Source organism: Heterodontus francisci, chromosome 5, assembly GCF_036365525.1.
Source record: "Heterodontus francisci isolate sHetFra1 chromosome 5, sHetFra1.hap1, whole genome shotgun sequence".
Classification (NCBI taxonomy): Eukaryota; Metazoa; Chordata; class Chondrichthyes; order Heterodontiformes; family Heterodontidae; genus Heterodontus; species Heterodontus francisci.
The window spans coordinates 48,756,208-48,781,517 of NC_090375.1; the positions used below are offsets into that span (position 1 = coordinate 48,756,208).

The following is a 25,310-nucleotide window of genomic DNA, read 5'->3' on the forward strand; positions in this document are numbered from 1 at the left end:
TTTCACATTTGCCACTCTTCAATCCTGTGGCACCTTCCCCCTTACCTGGGGAAGATTGTGGCAAGCCCTCACACTACCTTCACCCGCACTTCCTTTGCAACCCAGGATGCAAGCCACCTGGACCAGTTGACTTATCAGGTTGGATTTTGTGCTGGATGTGGGGCTCCCAGCGCCGGGCCGAAAAGGTGGGGGGAACCATTTAAGGGCCTCAATTAGCCTCGATGAGAAGGCCTTCATTGGCTTATTCTGCTCCCAGGAAGATCGCTTGGAGACGGGGAGGCGACGGGCCTTCCGCGCCGCTGTTCCTCCCTGCCAGCTGTTGCGATACTCCGTGCCCCGCTGCCTCCAACTCCACCTCCAGGGGCCAAAACAAATCCAGCCCGTCCGCTCTAAGCATAGCCAGCCTTTCCAGTACATCATGCCTACCAATTTATACCTCCTCCATTATCTCTACCATCTCCGCTTCTACCAATATTTTGTTAGTATCCTCTTCCTTAGTAAGCACCGATACAAAACACTCAGTAAGTATTCTAGCCTTGTCATGTCCCTCTCTGTCCCTCAAGCATATATCACCCTCTCTGTCCCTTATAGGTCTCACTCCACCTTTTACTACTCACTATACATGCTAGAAGATGATTTTTGGGTACCCTTTTATGTTAACTGCCATTCTATTCTCATATTCTCTCTTTTCCAGTCCTATTTTCCTCTTCACTTCCCTCTCAACTTATTGTATTTGGGCTTGTTCTCACTTGAAGAATTCACCTGACATGCATTACATCTTTTTTTTGTTTCATCATATTCTATATCTCCCTCATCATCCAACGAGCCCTGGCTTTGGTTCCCTTACCTTTTGCCCTTGTTGAAATATACCTAGCTTGTACCTGAAACAATTTTTTAAAAATTTGTTCATGGGATGCAGGCATCACTGGCTAGGCCTGCATTTATTGCCCATCCTTAATTGCCCTTGAGAAGGTGGTAGTGAGCTGCCTTCTTGAACCACCCAATGTGGGGTAGATATACTCACAGTGCTGTTAGGAAGGGAGTTCCAGGATTTTGACCCAGCGACAGTGAAGGAAAGGCAATATAGTTCCAAGTCAGAACAGTTTGTGGCTTGGAGGGAAACTTGCAGGTGGTGATGTTCCCATGCATCTGCTGCCCTTGTCATTCTAGCGGGTAGAGGTTGCAGGTTTGGAAGGTGCCTTGGTGTGTTGTTGCAGTGCATCTTGTAGATGGTACACACTGCTGCCACTGTGCAACCATGGTGGAAGGAGTGAATGTTTGTAGATGGGGTGCCAATCAAGCAGGCTGCTTTGACTTGGCTGGTGTTTAGCTTCTTGAGTGCTGTTGGAGCTGCACCCATCCAGGCAGGTGGAGAGTATTCCATTACACTCGTGACTTGTACCTTGTAGATGGTGGACAGGCTTTGGGGAGTCAGGAGGTGAGTTAATCGTCACAGGATTCCTAGCCTCTGACCTATATTTATATGGCTACTCCAGTTCAGTTTCTGGTCAATGGTAACCCCCAGGATGTTGATAGTGGGGGAGTCAGCGATCGTAATGCCATTGACTGTCAAGGGGAGATGGTGCGATTCTCTCTTGTTGGAGATGGGCACTTGTATGGCATGAATGTTACTTACCACTTATCATCCCAAGCCTGGATATTGTCCAGGTCTTGTTGCATTTCTACATGGACTGCTTCCGTATCTGAGGAGTTGCAAAGGTGCTGAACATTGTGCAACCATCAGTGAAAGTCCCCACCTCTGACTTTGTGACTGAAGGAAGATCATTGATGAGCAGCTGAAGATGGTTGGGCCTAAGACACTACCCTGAGGAAACCTTGCAGTGATGTCCTGGAGCTGAGATGATTGACCTCCAACAACCAGCTTCCTCCTTAAAGATCATCCATTACTCTGTTACCATTTTTCCTGCCAATCTTTGGTTCTATTTTACCCTGGCTAGATCCTCTCTTGTCCCATTGAAGTTAGCCCTCTTCCAATTTAGAAGTTCTGCTTTGGATTGTTCCTTGCTCTTCTCTATTGTTAATCTAAACCTTTTGTTACAATGCTGTCTCTTTCCCAAGTGTTTCCCCACAGACACTTGGTCCACTTGGCCCCCTCATTCCCCAGCAACAGATCCAGCAATGCCTCCTTCCTAGTTGGACTGAAATTATACTGCTCAAGGAAGCTTTCAATCGATATTTGGGTAATTAAAATCCCCCAACATCACCACTCTACAGTTCTTTCACATCTATGTGATTTCTCTAAAGATTTACTTCACTATTTCTTTCTCTCATTTTTGGATGCCAATAGAATTCCCCAATAGCATGATCATCCCCTTTCTGCTTCTCAACTCTAACCAAATGGATTCTGTCTTTGCCCCCTCAAGGACATCCTCTCTTTCCAACACGACAATGTCTTCCCTAATCCGTACTGCCACCCAACCTCCCTTTTTTCCTTCCCTATCTTTTCTGAACACTTTGCATCTTTGAATATTAAATGCCCAGTCCTCACCCTGACAGGGATCAGAGAATGCACATATAAGAGAATCTGGATACCTCTTAATGAGTTACATAGAAGATAGATTCAAAGAAAAGGCTCAGACAGCTGAGAAAAATGGATATCCTAAGAGTGATTACAATATATGATCCCATGGAATCCCAGGAGTGATTACAATATTTGATCCGATCAACGTTCCAGACAGTGAACAGACAGTAATAGAAAAAGCTGAAAATACTCAGCATCTATGGAGAAACAGAAGTCTGCCAGTTGATGTTTCAGCTTTGAGATCCTTCCTCAGGACTGGAGGTTAATACAGATTAACAACATCAAATGGCCTGTGAGTATTTTCAGATTTTTTTCTGCTTTTGCTTTCAAATATCCAGCATCTTCAGTATTTTGTTTTTTGTGTAGATATAACAGTAACTTAATATGGTATAATCTATTCAAGGGATTCACAGAACATCATAAACGAAGAAAGCAAGGCCAGTTGGAGAAATCCACCAATTCCAGGGGGAATATTAATGGGTCTGTGGCTATCCTGTGATGGTCCATTACTGAATATGCATTTATATTCCTTGTTGGTTTCAGATACCTTGCCCTGTACATCCTCTGGCAATATAAAGTGACTCACACATTGCTAGTGCATTCTTGGGATCAGTTTTTGGTTCATGATTCTACAAATTTAAGGATCATTCAAAGTCAAGCCCAGAAAATAAGCATACAGGCCATGCAGTCAGATGGGTCCTCATCTGCAGATGGCCCATGTCCATCAAATTCTCATAACACTCACCCTTCTTCCTGTAGACGCTTAGATTCTCCTCACCATTACCATTGATTCTGAGCTGGCAACTAATCTCTTCGTATCTGTCTGTAGCTGAATTCCCCAGGAATCCTTGACTCTAATAAAGAAAGTATAAGCAATATAAGACGTAGATAGAATAATAAACAGCTTGCAAACTGAATTACAATCAATATATGAGACAGTTATCAATAAGTAATATGGACAATTGTAAATGACTGTCAGTGAATTACATTGCCGATTATAGATGACTGTAAGTGTATTACATTGAGGATAATAGACAACTGGTTGTGTGCTGCCCAAACACCTTGATATTAACTAAAGACAGAAAATGCTGGAAACACTCCGAAGGTCTGGCAGCATCTTTGGAGAGAGAAACAGAGTTAATTTTTCAGGTCGATGACCTTTCACCAGTTCTTTATTTCAGATTTCCAGCATCTGCAGAATTTTGACTTTGATATTAAAATTCTCTTCATGTTCAAATTCCACCTTAATATCGCCCCTCCCTACCTCTGTATGTTCCTGCAGTCCTCCAGGAATTCTGCATTCCTCTGACTCTAGTCTCTTGTGCATCCTCCACTTCCTTCACTCCACCATTTGAAGCTAAGCCTTCAGCCATCTAGGCCCTAGGCTTTGGAATTCTGTACCTAAACATCTCCGCCTCTCTCATTCTTTAAGACCCTCCTTAAAAGCTACCTCTTTCACCAAGCCTTTGGTCACCTGTCCTAAAGTATTCTTCTTTGGCTAGATGTAATTTTTATCTGATTACACTCCTGAGAACAGCCTTGTGATAAAGGCACTATATAAATGCAAGTTGTTGTTGGCACGTGTTACAGAACAATAGACAAGAGGTCTATATTGAAAGGTTTCAAAGAAAGAGTAGTCAATCTGGAGTGTATGATATACTGGATAATTGGTGTTTGAAAGTAACTTAATCCTGAGACTCCGTTAACGTCATAAATTTCTAAATTAAAGGTAATTTTGTCATCATCAGCAAAATCTGGAATCAGGGGCCTGAGTTATGAGGGAAGGCTAAACAAGCATGCCTTTACCATCCTTGAAAGGAGACAATTGAGAGATTATCTCAAGAAGGTATAAAACATATTAAATGGTATGGAAAAGGTAGATCCAAAACACTACTTTAAGCTACTAAAAAGGGATTTTTAAATATTCATTCTGGAGATATGGACAATGCTGGTAATGCCACATTTAATTGCCATCCCTAGTTGCCTTGAGATGTTGGTGGGCCTTCTTGTTGAACAAATGGCAGTGGATTGATATGACAGAGTGACTTGCTAGACCACTTCAGAGGGCAGTTAAGAGTCAATTACATTGGGTGTGGGACTGGAGTACCATATAAGTCAGAGCAGGCAAGGCAGGCAGATTTCTTTTGTAAAGCACATCAGTGAACCTGGTTCGGATTGATGTTTGGATGCTTTTCACATAAGAGTGATTAACACATGAAATTGACCCCAGATGAGGTCCTGAAGGTAAAAGCTTTGGAATCATTGAAGTAGATGCTGTGCCAGCACCGCTCCAGGATTAATCTGGATGGATGAAAGAGCTTCCTCACCTGTATCGATCTTGTGAAAACCACCAAGCCAAAATGTTGCCCCAAAGTCATATTTGTATTCCTTCTGGTATGAATTTGAAATCTTCTTCTGACTAGATAAAGGATCCTCGTAGAGGGAAGATGATAAGACATTATAGGAGTAAATAGTGTTTGAAGGTTTTCATGGTGAGAGTGGCATCATTGAGTAAGACGACTTTACAGTTTTACATGATCGGAATTTGCTCTGAAAACAGCAGTTCTTTCCTTAAAAAGAGAGTTCTAAGAAGAATGACAAGAGTCGGCCTCTCATATATCAGCTCTACCTCGTACAGACTACAATGCACACTCAAGTCGGCAGATGTAGAAGTCCGACATAAGCCATCCAAGAAGCTCCACTCCATCCTTTGTACCCACAAAGACATGAAACCATCTCACAACCATCTCTGAAAAGGAAGAATGTGCAGGGCTACAGGGAGAAGACAGGGGAGTGGCACTAGGTAAATTGCTCTTTCAGAGAGCCGGTGTAGACACAAAGGGCCAAATGGCTTCCTTCTGTGCTGTAACAATTCTGAGATTCTGTGATTCAAAGCAGGAATTTACAGCACACCATGCAACTAAGGACTTGCCCACATCAGAGAAACAGGCCACTGCCTAGATACTAGACTCAAGGAGCACCAAACCTGCTTCAAATACAGTGAATGGGACAAGTCAGCCATCACCAAGCATGCTCAACTCAATAACCACATCGAATGGTCCAATTTCAAACACATCTCATCCATTATGCACTGGCATACAAAATGCGTCAGGGAGGCAATGGAGATCTATCAACACCACACCATACCTAAGCCTGCTCATCAGTGATATCTGGCTTCCCCGACTCAAGAAACACATCTCCACCTGCTCTTCAACCAACATACCCCGAAAAGAACAATAGCTGACCAATCAGCAGCAAGAATAAAAGCGTGCACTGACCTATCACAGAACATAATTAGCTGACTAATAGCAGCAAGAACAAGAACATGTAATGACCTATCAGCAGTACAATACCACCCACATTCCCATTCTCCACCACATATTAAAGCATAGTTTTCACCCGTTCCAGTTATTTCTCCAGACAACAGGCAGAGTATGCTGCCCGAAACATCAAAGCCTGCCAATTATAGGTGTTTTAAATCAAAAGAGAATCAATAGGATATATGTCAAAGATTTTATCTGAATAAACAATAAGACAAAGATCTCGCTTTAGGAAGAGACTGTGTAGAGACCAGGGACCTTCCCATTGGAGTGGAGAGAACAATCAGAGCGTGAATTACCCTGAGCCATTTTTACATACCTCCCAGCAACAACTGCATAGCATTACTGTTGGAGATTTAGCAGTAAGTCTCCAGCCAGATAAGATGCATGACATGAAAAGGAGAAATTAGGAGAAAATTTAAAAATGCATTCTAAATTAACCAAATAGAATGGATTTCCAATGAACAGAGTTGGGGGAGAAACTTGTTCATGTGGCACCGTTTCTAGTGGTGCTATGCAGACTTACCTTGATTCCTTTGGGGGCAGGCAGTGCTGTAGGCCACTACCTATGCAGCACACATGGCTTTCTTCATGATATTATTGAAGGGGCACTATGTGAATGAATTTCTACCCCTCAAAATTTATATAGTGGAAATGTGGTAATGTCTCCTAATTTATCGAGGTGTAATCTTGGACAAAACTTCAAAGCACCCGCGGGAGATAGCTCGGAGAGCATCTGCAGAGCACAGTCGGCAATGCTGGTATCGGCGCACGAGGATGTCACTCACCTCCCGAAGGACGCTGACGAGATTTCCAGGCGTCGATGGTGGAAACTGAGGAAATGGCTTATTACCTGTATCCCCTTCCCCCCCTTCCCCTTTCCCCCCCTTCCCCTCCCCTTTCCCCTCCCCCCTTTCCCCCCGTCCCCTCCTTTCCCCTCCCCCTTCCCCTCCCCCCTTTCCCCTACCTCACTTTCCCCCTTCCCCTCCCCCACTTTTCCCCCTTTCCCTCCCCCCTTCCCCTCACCCCCTTTCCCCCTTCCCCTTCCCCCTTCCCCCCTTTCCCTCCCCCCTTTCCCCCTTCCCTTCCCCCTTTCCCCCTTCCCCTCCCCCTTTCCCCTCCCCCAATTTCCCCCTCCCCCTCCCCCTTTCCCCTCCCCCTTTTCCCCCCTTCGCCTCCCCCTTCCCCATCCCCCCTTCCCCTCCCCCTCCCCTTCCCCTTCCCAGCTCCACCCTCTCAGCTCACCCCCCCACGCACCATCTTCCCCCTGCATCCCCTTCCCCTGCACCCCCCTACCCCCGTACAGCCCCCTTCCCAGCTCCCCATCGCACCCCCCTTCCCTCCACCCCTCCCCCTCCTCCCACCGGCATCATCCTACACCTGTGTAGGGGCCCTAACAACCCTACTGCCTTGTGGGCGTCTCGGGAGAGACCAAGGCTAAGGGAATAAACCCTAACAGAAAATCCGGAGCGGAACCCCGTAGGTGGTCATGTGTCACCTTTGGCATGTTTCCGGCAGTTCCTGCAGCCATACCGGTGCCAAACGTTGTGCTCTGCACTCCTTTGGACCCCACCAGAAAGGCCGAGAGGGGGGTTTTGACGACTGGGCAACTCTCAACCTCCATACATTTGCCCAGGCATGCGCCATGGAGAGGTCACTCCATAGTCGTCTCACAGCGACCGAAACAACACGGAAGGCAGCAGTTACGGGTTATAAGTCCAGCCAAAGGCAGGAAAAAGACAGAAGCGCAAGGAGAGAACAAACTGTGTAACAGCCCCGACAACCAATTTTATCTGCAGCACCTGTGGAAGAGTCTGTCACTTGAGAATTGGCCTTTATAGCCACACCAGGCGTACAAACTACTGACCACCTCCAGGCGCTTACCCATTGTCTCTCGAGACAAGGAGGCCAAAGAAGAAGAAAGAATCTTGGACACATTTCTTTCCACCTGTATCTTCATCATGTTCAAATCAAGGCTCATGTCACTGCCTCCTACTTTAATTCTGTCCCAGCTCCTCAAATTCTGGAGCTACTTATTCATCACTCTTCCCTTTCTCCTATAATTTACAGATTCTTAGAACCAGGCCTAACAACCCCTAACCAATACTTTCTTTATCATGCGCTTTCCCACTCCTTTGAAATTTGGTTTGTCTTGCACCATTGGCCTTAAAAGATGGGGTGGGGGGGGGAGGCGGTGGGAATATGACTAGCTGAGTTGCCCTTGGAGAGAACTGGAGCAGAAACAACAGCCCGAATGGCTTCCTTCTGTGCTCTAACTATTCTATGATTCCAAGATCCTTCTACTAGCTTTCTCGATTTAAAAAAGAGAAGGTCTTTGACAAGGTTGAACGTGGCCTGTATGGTTTCTGAGAATGTAACTGCACAGTGAGATTTTCTGTTTGGGCTTTTTCTCATTTCTACTCTCCAATGATTGTGCATTATGACAAACACATTAGTATCACAAAGAATGTCAGCTAGCAATATCAATAATTTAGATATAAGATTAAAAACATCTCCCTTACCTGCCCAAAGGTTTTGCAGAGCAAATTGGATTCTGAGCTATTGTAAAGCTCACACTGGACCAGTTCTCCTTTCCTGAATAACGTCAGAAAATTACACATCTCATTTCTGGAGCATTCTGCAAAGGGAAAAATTAAAGTTTTTTTAATGCATGACTTCATGGTTTGTTTCAACCCCGAGTAGAAATATTTCAACAGAAAAACCATATGGGAAACAAAGAAGCTCATTTATCTAACTCCGTATGTTAAGCTAACACCTTTAAAAACCTTTGTACAGTGAGGATTGGGTGTTTCAGTGGGTTTGAACAAGGTTCTATCACATCTAGAATTTAGGGCCAAATCAAACACAAGCTGATGAGATAAAAAAAATCTCCCATCTCCACTGGCTATAACAGCTTAAAGTGAGAAAAGTTTGCAAGTTAACAAAGAATCAGAGATGAAGAGCAATGTTTTTACATAGCAAGTAGTTATGGCTTGGAGTGCAGTTCCTGAAAGGGTGCTGTGCTGGAAGCAGATTCAACAGTAACTTTCAAAAGAGAATTGGATATATACTTGACCTGATAGGAGTCTTTAAAATTATGAAGGGGTTAGATAGGGTAGACGGAGAGAAGATTATTGCACTTTTGGGGAGCCCTAAACTAATAAGATAATCACTAATAAATCCAATAGGAAATTCAGGAGAAATTCCTTCACCCAGACAGTGGTTAGCATGGGGGACTTGCTACCACATGGAGTAGTTGAGACAAATAGCAAAGATGCATTTAAAGGGGAATCTAGATAAGTACACAAGGGAGGAAGGAATAGAAGGACATACTGATTGGATTAGATGACGAGAATGGGATGAGGCTCCTGGGGAGCATAAACACTGGCATAGACCAGTTAGGCTGAAAGGCCTGTTTCTGAACTGTAAATTTGATCAACATACTTCAAAAGGAAAAAATGTTGTAGAGCGACGGGGAAAGAACAGGGGTATGGAACTAATTTGATAGTTCTTTCAAAGGGCAGGCGCTGACACAATGGGCTGAATGGCCTCCTGCTGTGCTGGACAATTCTATGGAGTTTTTGGCTTGAACTGAGTTTCCGGGGACATGAGTCCTGTTTCCACTCAGGGTGTGGCTGTTTTAGAAAATGGAACCGTCACATTGGTGCAGTAGGAGATGGTCTTCAGATGTTGGAGTTTTAAAAAAAGAAAAACTTCTATTTATATTATGTCTTTCTACAAATGATCTACCTATCAGGAACTGCACAATGCAGTCCACAGGGCTTCGACTGGTCACACCATACCTCTGACAGGAAACTGCTGGATACCCCAGAGAAACAGTATAAACGGCCACTTACCCCCATTTGTCTGGGTTTTCCAGCAGTCTTCGTATGAGACCAGTGGAACCCCAGCCGCATTTCAGGGTCCCTGTTTTTATCTGGACAAATGCAACATACTGTAGTGAAGCCGAAGGTAAAGACTGGTAGATCTGGGAAGGGAGGTAGTGCTTATTAAAACTTATCAGAAAAGTGTGGCAGATGATTTTCATGCTACACATAGGTGTCATGTGCTGGGTGTTATCTACACCTTCACTGTGACTGTGTGTAATATGCAATGCTTTTATTGCAGAGATACACTTCAATGAAGTTGCCAGTTAACCACGTTTTTGAGACTGATTTTTCTTTACTTTTCTCCTCTCTTTCTGTTGGCTTGTATCTGCAATTTAAAAAAAATTCTGAATGTGAGCATCACTGGCAAAGACGTCATTCATTGCCTATCTCTACTGACCCTGAGAGAACGGTGTCTGTTCCTTTTTTCTTGAACCGCTACAATTCTTTGTATCGATTTGATACAAATGAATGAGCTACTTCAGAGGGCAGTTAAGAGGCAGCCACATTGCTGTGGGACTGGAGTCACATGTAGGCCAACTTCTCAAACTGCCATGGTGGCATTTAAACTCACATTCTCTGGAATATTAGTCTCAGCCTCTGAATTATTAGTCCAGTACTTAATTTCATTGAGAAGGTATAAGAAATGCACTTTTAATCTTTGTTGTTACAGAACATTGATTAGAACGACTTTACATAGCAAGTAAAATCTTTGTTAAAATCATCCTTGCCTTCATAACCACAATTTAGTTGATTTTCCACAAAACTGTAGAAAGAATGTTTTTGGAATGTAAGGCATATTGCCCATTCTAGTTGCCCTGAAAAGGTGGTGGCGGGTTTTGTCCTTGAACCTTTGCAGTGTTTGTGGTGGTGCAACCTCCAGTAGTAATATTGTTTTCTGCAATCTACTTTTATCATGCCACCCATAAAATATACCTGAACCTCAAAGGAGATCTGAATATTGTTGAGAATGTTGGTTCATCTGGGGCATGCAGCCAGAGTCAAGTCCACGGCACAATGGGTGGCTCAGCTGTGCAAGGGGGCAGAAAGAAGATTGGGAAAGCAATAGTGATATGGGATGCTATAGTCAGGGGAACAGACAGGCATTTCTGATGCCGCAGACGTGAATTCAGAATGGTATGTTACCATCCTGGTACCAGGATCAAGGGTGTCACAGAATCAGAATCACAGAATAATACAGTGCAGAAGAGGCCCTTCGGCCCATCGAGTCTGCACCGATGCATTAAAGACACCTGACCTGTCTACCTAATCCCATTTGCCAGCACTTGGCCCAAAGCCTTGAATGTTATGACATGCCAAGTGCTCACCCAGGTACTTTTTAAAGGACGTGAGGCAACCTGCCTCTACCACCCTCCCAGGCAGGGCATTCCAGATCGTCACCACCCTCTGGGTAAAAAAGTTCTTCCTCAAATCCCCCTTAAACCTCCCGCTCCTCACCTTAAACTTGTAACCCCTCGTAACTGACCCTTCAACTAAGGGGAACAGCTGCTCCCTATCCACCCTGTCCATGCCCCTCATAATCTTGTACACCTCGATCAGGTCACCCCTCAGTCTTCTCTGCTCCAGCGGAAACAACCCAAGCCTATCCATCCTCTCTTCATAGCTTGAATGTTCCATCCCAGGCAACATCCTGGTGAATCGCCTCTGCACCCCCTCCAGTGCAATCTCATCCTTCCTATAATGTGGCAACCAGAATTGTACACAGTACTCCAGCTGTAGCCTTACCAAAGTTCTATACAACTCCAACATGACCTCCCTGCTTTTGTAATCTATGCCTCGATTGATAAAGGCAAGTGTCCCATATGCCTTTTTCACCACCCTATTAACCTGCCCTTCTGTCTTCAAAGATCTTTGGACAAACACGCCAAGGTTCCTTTGTTCCTCGGAACTTCCCAGTATCAGGCCATTCATTGAATACGTCAGTGTCACATTACTCCTTCCAAAGTGCATCACCTCACACTTTTCAGCGTTAAATTCCATCTGCCACTTTTCTGCCCATTTGACCATCCTGTCTATATCTTCCTGTAACCCAAGACACTCCACCTCACTGTTAACCACTCAGCCAATCTTTGTGTCATCCGTGAACTTACTGATCCTACCCCCCACATAGTCATTCATCTATGTCGTTTATATAAATGACAAAAAATAGGGCACCCAGCACAGATCCCTGTGGTACGCCACTGGACACTGGCTTCCAGTCACTAAAACAGCCGTCTGTCATCACTCTCTTGTCCCCTACAGTTAAGCCAATTTTGAATCCACCTTATCAAGTTATCTTGTATCCCATGTGCATTTGCTTTCTTGATAAGTCTCCCATGTGGGACCTTGTCAAAGGCTTTGCTGAAATCCATGTAAACTACATCAACTGCACTACCCTCATCTACACACCTGGTCACATGCTCAAAAAATTCAATCAAATTTGTTAGGCATGACCTCCCTCTGACAAAGCCATGCTGACTATTCCTAATCAAATTTTGTCTCTCCAAGTGGTGCTAGATTCTCTCCTTCAGAATTTTCTCCAATAGTTTCCCTACCACTGACATGAGACTTACTGGTCTGTAGTTCCCTGGCTTATCTCTACAACCTTTCTTAAATTAGCTGTTCTCCAGTCCTCTGGCACCTCCCACGTGGCCAGAGAGGAATTAAAAATTAGGGTCAGAGCCCCTGCAATCTCCACCCTCGCCTCCCACAGCATCCTGGGACACAAATCGTCCGGACCTGGAGATTTGTCCACTTTTAAGCCTTCCAAAACCTCCAATACCTTGTCACTCCCAATGACAATTTGCTCAAGAACCTCACAGTCGCCCTCTCTAAGTTCTATATCTACATCCTCATTCTCTTGTGTGAAGACAGATGTGAAGTATTCATTCAACACCCTACCAATGTCCTCTGGCTCCACCCACAAAATTCCCACTTGGTCCCGAATGGGTCCTACTCTTTCCCTGGTTATCCTCTTCCCATTGATATACTTATGGAATATCTTGGGATTTTCCCTACTTTTACCAGCCAGAGCTTTCTCCTATCCCCTCTTTGCTCTCCTAATTGCTTTCTTAAGCTCCATCCTACACTTTCTCTACTCTAGCAATGCTTCCATTGATTTGCTGTCCTTGTATTTGCTAAAAAGCCTCTCTTTTCTTTCTCATCATACCCTCAATGTTTCTGGTCATCCATGGTTCTCTGGGCTTGTTGCTCCTACCTATTACCCTAGAGGGAACATGTTGGGCCTGTACCCTCCCCATTTCCTTTTTGAATGCCCCCCCACTGTTCTTCTGTAGATTTCCCGACAAGTAACTCTTTCCAGTCTACCTTGGCCAGATCCTGCCTTATTTTACTAAAATTCGCTCTCCCCCAATCCAAAACCTTTTTTTGCAACTTGTCTATTTCTTTCTCCATAACAAGCTTAAATTGTACCATGTTGTGGTCGCTATCACCAAAATGCACCCCCACCAACACATCAACCACCTGTCCGGCTTCATTCCCCAGAATTAGGTCCAGCACTGCACCCTCCCTTGTTGGATCCTCTACATATTGAGCTCAAAAGTTCTCCTGTATACATTTTAAGAACTCCATTCCATCTCAGCCCTTAATACGATGACTACCCCAATTAATGTTGGGAAAGTTGAAATCACCTAATATAATTACCCTATTATTTTTACACACCTCTGCAAATTGCACACATATTTGCTCCTCAATTTCCCTCTGACTATCTGGGGGTCCATAATAAACACCTAGCAATGTGGCTGTCCCTTTTTTATTCCTAAACTCTACCCATAAAGCTTCATTTGATGCCCCATCCAAGATATCATCTCTCCTTACTGCAGAAACTGACGCCTTAAATAATATTGCAATGCCCCCTCCTCTTTTACCCCCACCTCTGTCCCGCCTGAAGATTCTATATCCCGGGATATTGAGCTGCCAATCCTGCCCCTCCCTCAACCATGTCTCTGTGATGACTACTATATCACAATTCCACATGTCAATCCTTGCCCTTAACTCATCTGTTTTACCTGCAATACACCTGGCATTAAAGTAGAGGCCTTCCATCCTGGTCTTACTCCCTTGAAACTTACTTCCGCTGTATTCCCTCTGATTTGTTTGCTTTCCTGTGCTTAGCTGTGTCCCTATTCTGCTAGGAGTCTGCATCCCCTCCCCCTGCCAAATTAGTTTAAACTCCTCCCAACGGCACTAGCAAACCCGCCAGCAAGGATGTTAGTCCCCCTCTGGTTCAGATGTAGACCGTCCCACTTGTACAGGTCCCACCTTCCCCAGAAACAGTCCCAGTGGTCCAGGAATCTAAAACCCTCCCTCCTGCACCAACTCTTAAGCCACGCATTCATCTGTGCTATTCTCCTATTTCTATACTCGCTAATCCAGATATTACAACCCGAGAGGTCCTGCTTTTTAGTCTACTGCCTAACTCCCTGAATTCTTGATGCAAGACCTCATCCCTCTTTCTACTTATGTCATTGGTACCAACATGTACCATGACCTCTGCCTTATCACCCTTCCCCTTCATGATGCCCTGCAGAGCACTCTGAAGAGGAAGGGTGAACAGCCGGAGGTCATGGTCCATATCGGTACTGATTTATTTATTTTATTTAGAGATACAGCCCTTCGGCCCACTGAGTCTGTGCCGACCATCAACCACCCATTTATACTAATCCTACATTAATCCTATTACCCTCTCACATCCCCACCTTCCCTCAATTCCCCTACCACCTACCTGTACTAGGGGCAATTTATAATGGCCAATTTACCTATCAACCTGCAAGTCTTTGCTGTGGGAGGAAACCGGAGCACCTGGCGAAAACCCACGCGGTCACAGGGAGAACTTGCAAACTCCGCACAGGCAGTACCCAGAATCGAACCCGGGATGCTGGAGCTGTGAGGCTGCGGTGCTGACCACTGCGCCACTGTGATATAGGTAGAAAGAGTGATGAGGTCCTGCAATCAAATTTTAGGGATCTGGGAAAGAGACTAGCAAGCAGGATCTCAAAGGTAGTAATCTCCAGATTACTTCCAGTGCCATGCACTAGTGAGTATAGAAGTAGGAGGATAAAGCAGATAATGTGTGGCTTGAGAGATGCTGCAGGAGGGGAAGCGTTGGATTCCTGGGACATTGGGACCAGTTCCAGGGAAGATGGAACCTATACAGGCCGGATGGGTTGCAGCTAAACAGTGCTGGGAACAATGTCCTTGCAGGCTAGTTTGCTAGTGCTATTGTGGAGGGTTTAAACTAACTTGACAGGAGGATGGGAACCAGGATGTAGCATTAGGAAGGATAAGCAAGGTGTACAAAGGGTTGGGAGAAGCAGATAGTACTGGAGTAATAAAAATAAGGTATTAGGTGGGTGTCAGACTAAAAGGTAATACAATATGCACTAAATTAGCTTTACAGTGCATGTATGTAAATGCACAAAGCATGGTAAATAAGGTTGAATGAGCTGCAGGTGCAAATGGCCACACGGGAATATGATGCTCCATCCATCAATATCGGTGACCACGCTCTGGAAGTGGTTCAAGAGTTCACCTACCTAGGCTCAACTATCACTAGTAACCTGTCTCTCGATGCAGAAATCAGCAAGCGCATGGGAAAGGCTTCCATTGCTATGTCCAGACTGGCCAAGAGAGTGTGGGAAAATGGCGCACTGACACGGAACATAAATGACCGGGTGTATCAAGCCTGTGTCCTCAGTACCTTACTTTACGGCAGCGAGACCTGGACAACGTATGTCAGCCAAGAGCGACATCTCAATTCATTCCATCTTCGCTGCCTCCAGAGAATCCTTGGCATCAGGTGGCAGGACCGTATCTCCAACACAGAAGTCCTCGAGGCGGCCAACATCCCCAGCATATACACCCTACTGAGCCAGCAGCGCTTGAGATGTCATGGCCATGTGAGCCACATGGAAGATGGCAGGATCCCCAAGGACACATTGTACAGCGAGCTCGTCACTGGTATCAGGCCCACCTGCCGTCCATGTCGCCGCTTTAAAGACGTCTGCAAATGCGACATGAAGTCATGTGACATTGATCACAAGTCGTGGGAGTCAGTTGCCAGCGACCGCCAGAGCTGGCGGGCAGCCATAAAGGCGGGGCTAAAGTGTGGCGAGTCGAAGAGACTTAGCAGTTGGCAGGAAAAAAGACAGAAGCGCAAGGGGAGAGCCAACTGTGTAACAGCCCTGACAATCAATTTTATCTGTAGCACCTGTGGAACAGTCTGTCACTCTAGAATTGGCCTTTATAGCTAAATCCAGGCGCTGCTTCACAAACCACTGACCACCTCCAGGCGCTTACCCATTGTCTCTCGAGACAAGGAGGCCAAAGATAAGATAATGATAGATAGATTGTGGCAGGAAGGGACAGAGTGTACAAATCTAAGTGTAAATCAACGGATAAGGCTAGGGGTCACAAAAATAATAAAAGGACAAATCTAAAGGCTCTGTATCTGAATGCACGTAGCATTCGAAGCAAAACAGATGAACTGAGAGTGCAAATAGAAATAAATAAGTACAATCTGATGGCCATTACAGAGACATGGCTGCAGGACGACATTGATTGGGACCTGAATATTGAAGGGTACATGGCATTTAGGAAGGACAGGATGTTAGAAAAATGTGGAGGGGTAGCTCTGTTAATTAATGATGGTATTAGCACAATAGAGAGGGATGACCTAAGTTCAGGAGACCAGGAAGTAGAAGCAGTTTGGGGAGAGATGAGAAATCGTAAAGGCAAGAAGTCACTTGTGGGAGTGATGTACGGGCCACCTAACATTAACCACACTGTAGGACGGGGTCTAAAGGAAGAAATAATGGCAGCTTGTCTGAAAGGTACAGCGATAATTATGGGGGATTTTCATCTACATATAGACTGGAAAAATCAGATGAGAAGAGGTAGCCTAGATGAGGAGTACAAGGAATGTTTTCAGGACAATTTATTGTAACAATATATTCTGGAGCCAACCAGAGAGCAGGCTATACTAGGTCTGGTATTGTGCAACGAGATAGGATTAATTAATGACCTCATATTTAAGGCGCCCCTAGGTAGCAGTGATCATAATATGATGGATTTTACATTCAGTTTGAGGGAGAGAAGAGTGGGTCCAAGACTAGTATTTTAAACTTAAATAAGGACAATTATGAGGGCATGAAAGCAGAGCTAGCTAAAATGAACTGGCAAATCAGATTAAGGGATAGGTCAATCGAGATGCAGTGGTAGACATTTAAGGGGATATTTCAGAATACACAAAATAGAGACATTTCAATGAGAAAGAAAAATTCCAAGGGTGAGACCCGCCATCCGTGGTTAACTAAACCAGTTAAAGATAGTATCAAACTTAAAGAAAAAGCTTATAATTGCGCAAAGATGGGTGGCAGGTCAGAAGATTGGTCAGAATATAAAAAACAGCAAAGAACGACTAAAAGATTGAAAAGGAAGGTAAAATTAGATTTTTTTTATTTGTTCAAGGGATGTGGGCGTCGCTGGCTAGGCCAGCATTTATTACCAATCCCTAATTGCCCTTGAACTGATTGGCCATTTCAGAAGGCATTTTAAGAGTCAACCACATTGCTGTGGGTCTGGAGTCGCATGTAGGCCAGACCAGGTAAGGATGGCAGATTTCCTTCCCTAAAGGACATTAGTGAACCAGATGAGTGTTTACAACAATCAACAATGGTTTCATGGTCATACTAGACTACCTTTTTAATTCCAGATTTATTAATCGAATTCAAATTTCACCATCTGCCGTAGTGGGATTCGAACCCATGTCCCCAGAGCATTAGCCTGGGCCTCTAGGCTACCAGTCCAGTGGCATTACCACTATGCCACTGCCTCCCCTTTTTATATATGAGAGAAGGCTAGTTAGAAATATAAAGACATGTTGAAGGGTATTCCCAAGTGCAGAGGCACATGCAGTAAATATCATACTGTTTAAATGTTATTTGAGTAACTGGTAACATCTAATCTTAGTGAACAATAAAGAGGTTGCAAGGCATCATGGGGCTTAGCCAACTTGACCACATTCCACACAGGAGCTGAGTAACATAAATTCAAACAAAGACTTATTCAATGGAAAGCAGATGTCTTTGTGGAATGCTGACAAAGTTACCAGCCTGTAACAAGGTTAAGATAAGGTGTGCGGACATGAGAACCAAGGATGGGGACTAGAAAGGAATGGAAAACATCATGAGTAATCCCCTATCTGTCCGTGGGTTGGTCATGTAGCCCCTTTCACGCCTGGTAACCGCTTCTATTGGTCTTTAATAATCAATGTATATAATCTGTAATCATTATGATTGGACCATGTCCAGCCGGGATGGGCTGACTAACTGTTTGAAACTGTATAAGTATTGATGATTTTTCTTTGTTCGGTGGAGAGGCATCTGGACAAACCAGTGACCTGCTCCCCGCCGGCGTAACTTAAATAAACTGTTTGACATTGGAGCAGACCTGAGTGTCGAGTGATTCTTCTAGATTCATTTCTGCTAACAGACAGATAGTAAGAGTTTCTACAGATATTTAAAAAAGAAAAGAGTTAACAAAGTGAGCGTTGGTGCTATAGAAAGTGAGTCTGGGGAATTAATAATGGATAATAAAGTGATAATAGATTAATTGAACAGATGTTTTGCATCGGTCTTCACTATTGAGGATACAAGTAACATCCCAGTATTAACCATAAGTCAGGAAATGGAAGGGAGGGAGGAACTCAAGAAAATTACAATCACCAGGGAAGTAGTAGATTAGATTAGATTAGATTAGATTAGAGATACAGCACTGAAACAGGCCCTTCGGCCCACCAAGTCTGTGCCGAACATCAACCACCCATTTATACTAATCCTACACTAATCCCATATTCCCACCAAACATCCCCACCTGTCCCTATATTTCCCTACCACCTACCTATACTGGTGACAATTTATAATGGCCAATTTACCTATCAACCTGCAAGTCTTTTGGCTTGTGGGAGGAAACCGGAGCACCCGGAGAAAACCCACGCAGACACAGGGAGAACAGTCATGAACTTATTGATTGACGGAGCAGGCTCGAACGGCCGAATGGCCTACTCCTGCTCCTAATTCGTATGTTCGTATGTAAGAACCAACAACAACATCATTAGGTTCTGGAATGTACTACCTGAGTGTGTGGTGGAGGCAGATACAAAATTGCAGGGCTACAGGGAAAGGGTGGAGGAAGTGGCTCTTGCAGAGAGCTGGTACAAACACAATGGGCTGAATGACTTCCTTCTGTTCTGTAACCATTCTATGATTCTGACCAACATTCTTGTGAAATGAAATGAAATGATGAAACCTATCAGAGCAAACATGACTGTGGCTGACCTGTGAGACAATCCAGAAGCTGCCTCTGACGATCAACCTGTGCTGTCAAAACTTTGATGATTTCCGTGTCTTCAGAGTTCAGAATCAGCTGGGATTGATCGATGCTGTCAAACTGTTGGAATACTGCAGGTAACAAAATAAAGGACTGTGTTTTACAAAATATAAGAATCCATGGAATAAGCAAAAGTCATTGATCTCATTAATTGACACTTTACATGCTTTATCTGCTGATTCAGGTTGTATTGAAAGGCATCACCAGGCAAGGCACGAAAAGTGTAAATTAATATAGACCTTCCCTACATTGACTTTCCTCATTACCCCAGGAATGAGGATGAGTAGAATACAAATAGCAAACAAAAGATTATCAAGTCCATTTTAAGAGGTCACACAAAGTAGCCCTTTTTCCTCCCTATGCCCCTTGATCAGCTTTCTCTTCATTTTACCAGAGGCAAGTGAACTCTCACTCATTCTACTGCAATCTATTTCTATCATGCCACCCATCAAATACTGTCAATCCTCAAAGGTTTTCTTTCTTTTGGGCCTCCTTATCTCGAGAGACAATGGATACGCGCCTGGAGGTGGTCAGTGGTTTGTGAAGCAGCGCCTGGAGTGGCTATAAAGGCCAATTCTGGAGTGACAGGCTCTTCCACAGGTGCTGCAGAGAAATTTGTTTGTTGGGGCTGTTGCACAGTTGGCTCTCCCCTTGCGCCTCTCTTTTTTCCTGCCAACTACTAAGTCTCTTCGACTCGCCACAATTTAGCCCTGTCTTTATGGCTGCCCGCCAGCTCAAAGGTTACTCTCTAAATATCTCTGATGATCCCATTCCCAGATATTTATTTATCCAACTTCATTTCTCTTTCTGTCAATGTTCTTCCTAAATCAGAATATCCAATGACCTAGGACCTTACAGTATGCACATAAAGCAGTGTCAACTGATTCCATTTGTACTGGGAAGGTCATAGAGTCATAGAGAGATACAGCACTGAAACAGGCCCTTCGTCCCACCAAGTTTGTGCCGACCATCAACCACCCATTTATACTAATCCTACATTAATCCCTACCACATCCCCACCTTCCCTCAATTCTCATACCACCTACCTACACTAGGGACAATTTACAATGGCCAATTTACCTACCAACCTGCAAGTCTTTGGCCGTGGGAGGAAACCGGAGCACTCAGCAGAAACCCACGCAGTCATAGGGAGAACTTACAAACTCCACATAAGCAGTACCCAGAACTGAACCCGGGTCGCTAGAGCTGTGAGGCTGCGGTGCTAACCACTGCGCCACTGTGCTGCCCACTGTGTATTTAAATATAGCAGGATTTAACTCTTACTGTGTCATGGGGTGTACACTTCCAGATACATTATTACTCTGGAGGCTATCAAATAATTTAGTCAGTAATTAATAATTTAGTCAAATAATTAGTCAGTAGCAGCTCTTTCATGTTTTGAAGAAAAAAAAAAATCACAGTAGAGATTGATCTGCTTGAATCTACAAGGTGACCACATGAATTTTTTTTTTGATTAACTGAACAAGATTTTGTCTCCAGCTCTTTAAAACCTGTTGCTTTAACCTCCAAAATGGATAGTAGGAGTTGGGAGGCAGAACATTGGCAGTCAAGTTTAACATTGAGAGAAATGGCTCAACTATCTTTCAACAGATTATACACTTGGCTTACAAATCTGGGGGGGGTAGACACTTTCCAATGTAGAGTCTCAAATATAAATCAATATCACAAAATTAGTGACATTCAGGAAGCTTGGACTAACAAATTTCAGGATTATGACTGACAATGGGAAAGTTGTTGATATTGACTCAAACTCCAGTAAACACACCCATTAATAATATTTCATTGCACCAGCCCAAAAGGGATTCAAATAACCTGCAATACATCTACTCACCAATACAATCTGACTCAGTGAGGGTTCCATTAGTTTCAGTCCAAGATAATCGCACTCCATTCACAGTGACGCAGAAAGATATCTGAGCGCTGGCATCTTGCTGAGCTGCTCTATACCGTCCTTGTGGGTCACACTTTGGATCCAAGGGACTGGTTTCACACTCTGTTAAACCTGTTAGGGTCACATCAGTAAATGTTTGCCTTGCCTGGAATTGGTTAATGGAACAATAAAGGTTTCTTACCCAGGAATGTTAATTTTCCCTCATCAGTGGAAAAGCAGCAAGGGGGCTCCATTCCCCAATCTGTTTCTTCCAATCTGCCATTCTATTGTCCCTGGTTTTGATAGTTGGTAAAGCTCCCATTGGACACTGGCAGGAGCCTCATTAACAAAAACAAATTGAAGTATTATGACGTATGTGGCCCCTGATGGTAGCTTAACCCGCAGCTGAGCAGGGCACACACCTTGGCCATTTTGCTAGGAATTAGATGTGGTATGAAGAGATAAGGGATTAAGGGATGTAGTGAGAAACATAGGAACAGGAGGAAGCCATTTAGTCCTCCTTGAGCCTATTCTGTCATTCAATGAGATCGTGCCTGATTGGCACCCTAATTCGATATACCCTGCAAGGCATTTGGATATCTTTTGTATTTCTTTTTTATGCTGTAAGGCATTTTTAATATCTCTTGCTTTTCTGTTTATAAGTAAAATGTAACAGCATGTGGGCTCACCAGGTGGTAAGAATATGGAGTGTGGAGGACCTCGGGACGAAGGGAGAAGAATTCTTACCGAAGACAGCATCGCTGGGGCTCATATTGGACTACTTTTTAAATATAAAGACAGTTTAACTGAACAAGGACACACACACATACACACAGATGTGGCAGTACATGACACTAAGGTGGTAGCCCCAGACTATTACAACATCAGACACTCTGTCTACAAAAACTCTCATAGGCAATGGCCTCTTGGAATATGTGTGAATGGTTTCCTTCTCACCTTATCAAGATGCAGATATCACATCCATTGCTGGTATGCACCTGACTCCCCCTGCTGAGAGCAGGATATGACCGCATGCAGGTGGTCTCGCATAGCCATGGTGGGATTGATAAGGCACGGAAACCAATCGGATGACCCAATTTAAGACATTAACTTATATGTTGAAAAACCAGGGCCAGAAAGGGGTATAAAGCCATAGCCCACAAGGCCATCGTTGCTGCAGCCAAGGAAATATAGGTGACTTGGTCAGTCACAGGAAGTCATGCAGAAGAATTCATTCAGTGGATTGACCACTTGGGAATGAGCTCCTGTACACAGGTCTAACTAAGCAACTGGTGTTGTAAGTATATACTATTGCTTAGTGGGTTAATAAAGATTTTCCATGCAAAGTGGAAATTGTATCCAGAGTTCATTTCATGTCATTGATGCTTAGTACAGGGTCTGGACCTTAGAGAAAAGTGAGACCCTCCTGTTGAAGAGTCTTACAACCTGCCTTTGCCCCATATCCTTTAATAGCTTTGGCTAACAAACATCTATCAATCTCAATTTTAAAAGTAACAATTGATTTATCATCAATTGCTGTTTGTGGAAGAGTTCTAAACTTCTACTACCCTTTGTGTGAAAAATTATTTTTTATTTTCACTCCTGAAAGGTCTGGCTCTATTTTTTTGACTATGCATCCTAGTCCTGGACCTCCCAACTAGTGGTAGTAGTTTCTCCCAATCTACCCTATCTGTTACCCTTAAAATCCTGAAAACTTTGAATCATCCATTAACCTTCTAAATTGCAGTGAATAGAACCGTAGTTTGTTTAGTCTCTCCTCACAGCTTCACCTTTAGAGCCCAGTTGGTGAGGTTGATTATCAAAAATGAATGAGCTAGATGGTCTTTACTTGTTGATAAACGTGCTTAACCTAGAAATTATTGTTGATGATGGAACACATTTGTATCACAGTCCTCTGACAACTTTTTGAGCAGACACTTTAACTAATTTAGAATAAACGGTGGCTCCGTGGTAATGTCACTGGACTAGTGATCCAGAGACCCAGGCTAATGTCATAGGGACATGGGTTCAAATCCCACTATGGCAGCTGGTGGAATTTAACTTCAATTAATTAACAAAAAGGAGACAATCAGGAGAGGAGAAGTGGACAGGGGAAGGTGGCAGCAGCCCACAGTTGCTTTGTGGAGATGGAAGAGTACTTGTGCTCCTTCTGACTTCAGAAATGCCACATTGTAGGGAGTACTGGTGCATTTTTTGAGTGGTCGCCAATAATCTTGGAAGTACCAGTCAAAGCTTGCACATTGTAAGTTCCGTTAGGGGAAGTAAATTTAACAAAACGAAGTCTGTGTTTACTTCCGGCTGCTTATGAAACAAATTGCCCTGACCACCTTATCACTTGTCCAAACATCCATAAAGATTGGGTGCAGGTCTTTGTCCTGCTAAATTGGTTATCATAACAACCATTTCAGGTCCATAATGTAGGCGCTACAGTGTTCAATTTAAACCATCGACTTTCCTTGGGTTGAGACTGATAAAAACAGCCATATTTCCCGTTCCTAATCTCTATCCAGAAAATGTGTGTGCACATGTTGAGGCACCAGCAGCAGTTGGTATCTTGCCAGCAACTCACTGTAAAGGGTCAATCACAAGGAAGGGCTCCTTGTGGAAGGTAACAGAGGGCACTCGGCATTTTGAAAGGGAAATGCAACATGAATCCTTGCCTTCAGAAGAGGTCAGCAAAAAAAAAAGCATTCAGGGAAAAAAAGTCTTGAAAAATAAATCAGAGTCCTCAACAGTTGGAAGCTGCATGCTGAACATGACACATTTCCATAGCTAAAATCAACAAATATTCCAGGAATTCGTTATTGCTGTTCTTTGTTGGCTATGGAAGGCAGATTGTATACTCCCTGTGTGGCCACAGACCATAACACCAGATGACTGTTTCCAGCTTCCAATTTTTAAATCATTAGCAACTTATACCACTGTCATTCCTGCAAATCCGGTGGTCCCAGATTTGTCAGCCATGGAGCTCAAGAAATGTCAATCAAGCAGCTCAGGCACATACAATGCTCAGAATACATGACTGCCCAGCATTTATCCCTCAACCAACACCACCAACACAGTTTATCTGGTCATTGATCTCACTGCTGTTTGATGTGTATAAACTGGATACAGTATTTTGCCTACATTACAACAGTGACTACACTTCATTGGATGTGAAGTTCTTTTTGGACATGAGGATGTGAAAGGTGCTATGTGAATGCCTGTTCTTTCATCCTTTTCCTTCTTAACTTGTTCTTTTCAGTTAAATATTTTTACTATCATTAAGATATTCTAGGAGGCCGGGTATGGGGGGAGGTGGGTAGAGAGGTGAGAGGCCGCGTCGGGGAGAGAGATTGGAGTGGTGAGTGGAGGGAGGGATGAATGACTGGAGGCCGTTGGAGATGGGGAGAAGAGACTGGAGGGCTGGGCGAGGAATATAATCTGAGGAGTGGCTGAGGGAGAGATCAGAGGCTGTTGTGGGAGAGTGTGGGGATTGTGGCAGGGAGATTGGTGCAGATAGATCAGATCCCGAGGCAGGAGAGAGATCAGAGGGAAATGCTAGATGGTAAGGCAGGGAACTAGAAAAGGGAAAATATATTCAAAATGGATTCAAATAAAGTACTAACACTGATGGGCTGAAAAAGCTCCAGGAAACACCGTTTTTCTTCCTGCTGGGCATTTGCTACACTTTACGCTTCCTGCATACTCCTGATAGAATCCACGCGGGCACATCATACAGCTGCCATCCTGGGAAAAGCTGCCCGCTGGACATACAACTATAAAAGGAAAGAAACGACCACAATTATTCATCTGTTTCCAGAGTAAAAGAAATCAGCTTCAAAATCACACAATGGAAATGCAATATTAAATTAATCGCCAAACAATTTTTTCTTATAAGGTTAATTTGTATTCAACCAGGTGAGGAACATCAGTTTTCAAATATTTTGCTCAAAGGTCACTCACAGGTCAGATATGCATCAAACCTCCCTCTACACCATCTCAATGAGAACACAGACCAGGTATACTTCTAATTATATACTATATTTTATTCATTCATGGAATATGGGCATTGCTGACATGGCCAGCATTTATTGCCCATCCCTAATTGCTCCAAGAAGGTGGTGGTGAGCTGCCTTCTTGAACTGCTGCAGTCCATCTGGTGTAGGTACACCCACAGTGCTGTTAGGAAGGAAGTTCCAGGTTTTTGATCCAGCGACAGTGAAGGAACGGTGGTATATTTGCAAGTCAGGGTGGTGTTT

General features: G+C 43.9%; 1 protein-coding gene across 1 annotated transcript in view; it reads right to left on the reverse strand.

The window, feature by feature from the left end:
- tg (thyroglobulin) overlaps window positions 1–25,310 on the reverse strand; it is a 532,338-nt gene that overhangs the window by 370,199 nt on the left and 136,829 nt on the right. The window contains exons 24-31 of the mRNA XM_068032631.1: window positions 24,678–24,827; window positions 21,010–21,180; window positions 19,106–19,228; window positions 12,532–12,608; window positions 9,720–9,850; window positions 9,196–9,305; window positions 8,385–8,500; window positions 3,288–3,396 (exon numbers count right to left, since the gene is read on the reverse strand). Coding sequence (XP_067888732.1) covers window positions 3,288–3,396; window positions 8,385–8,500; window positions 9,196–9,305; window positions 9,720–9,850; window positions 12,532–12,608; window positions 19,106–19,228; window positions 21,010–21,180; window positions 24,678–24,827 — 987 coding nt within the window. The remainder of the gene's footprint in view (window positions 1–3,287; window positions 3,397–8,384; window positions 8,501–9,195; window positions 9,306–9,719; window positions 9,851–12,531; window positions 12,609–19,105; window positions 19,229–21,009; window positions 21,181–24,677; window positions 24,828–25,310) is intronic.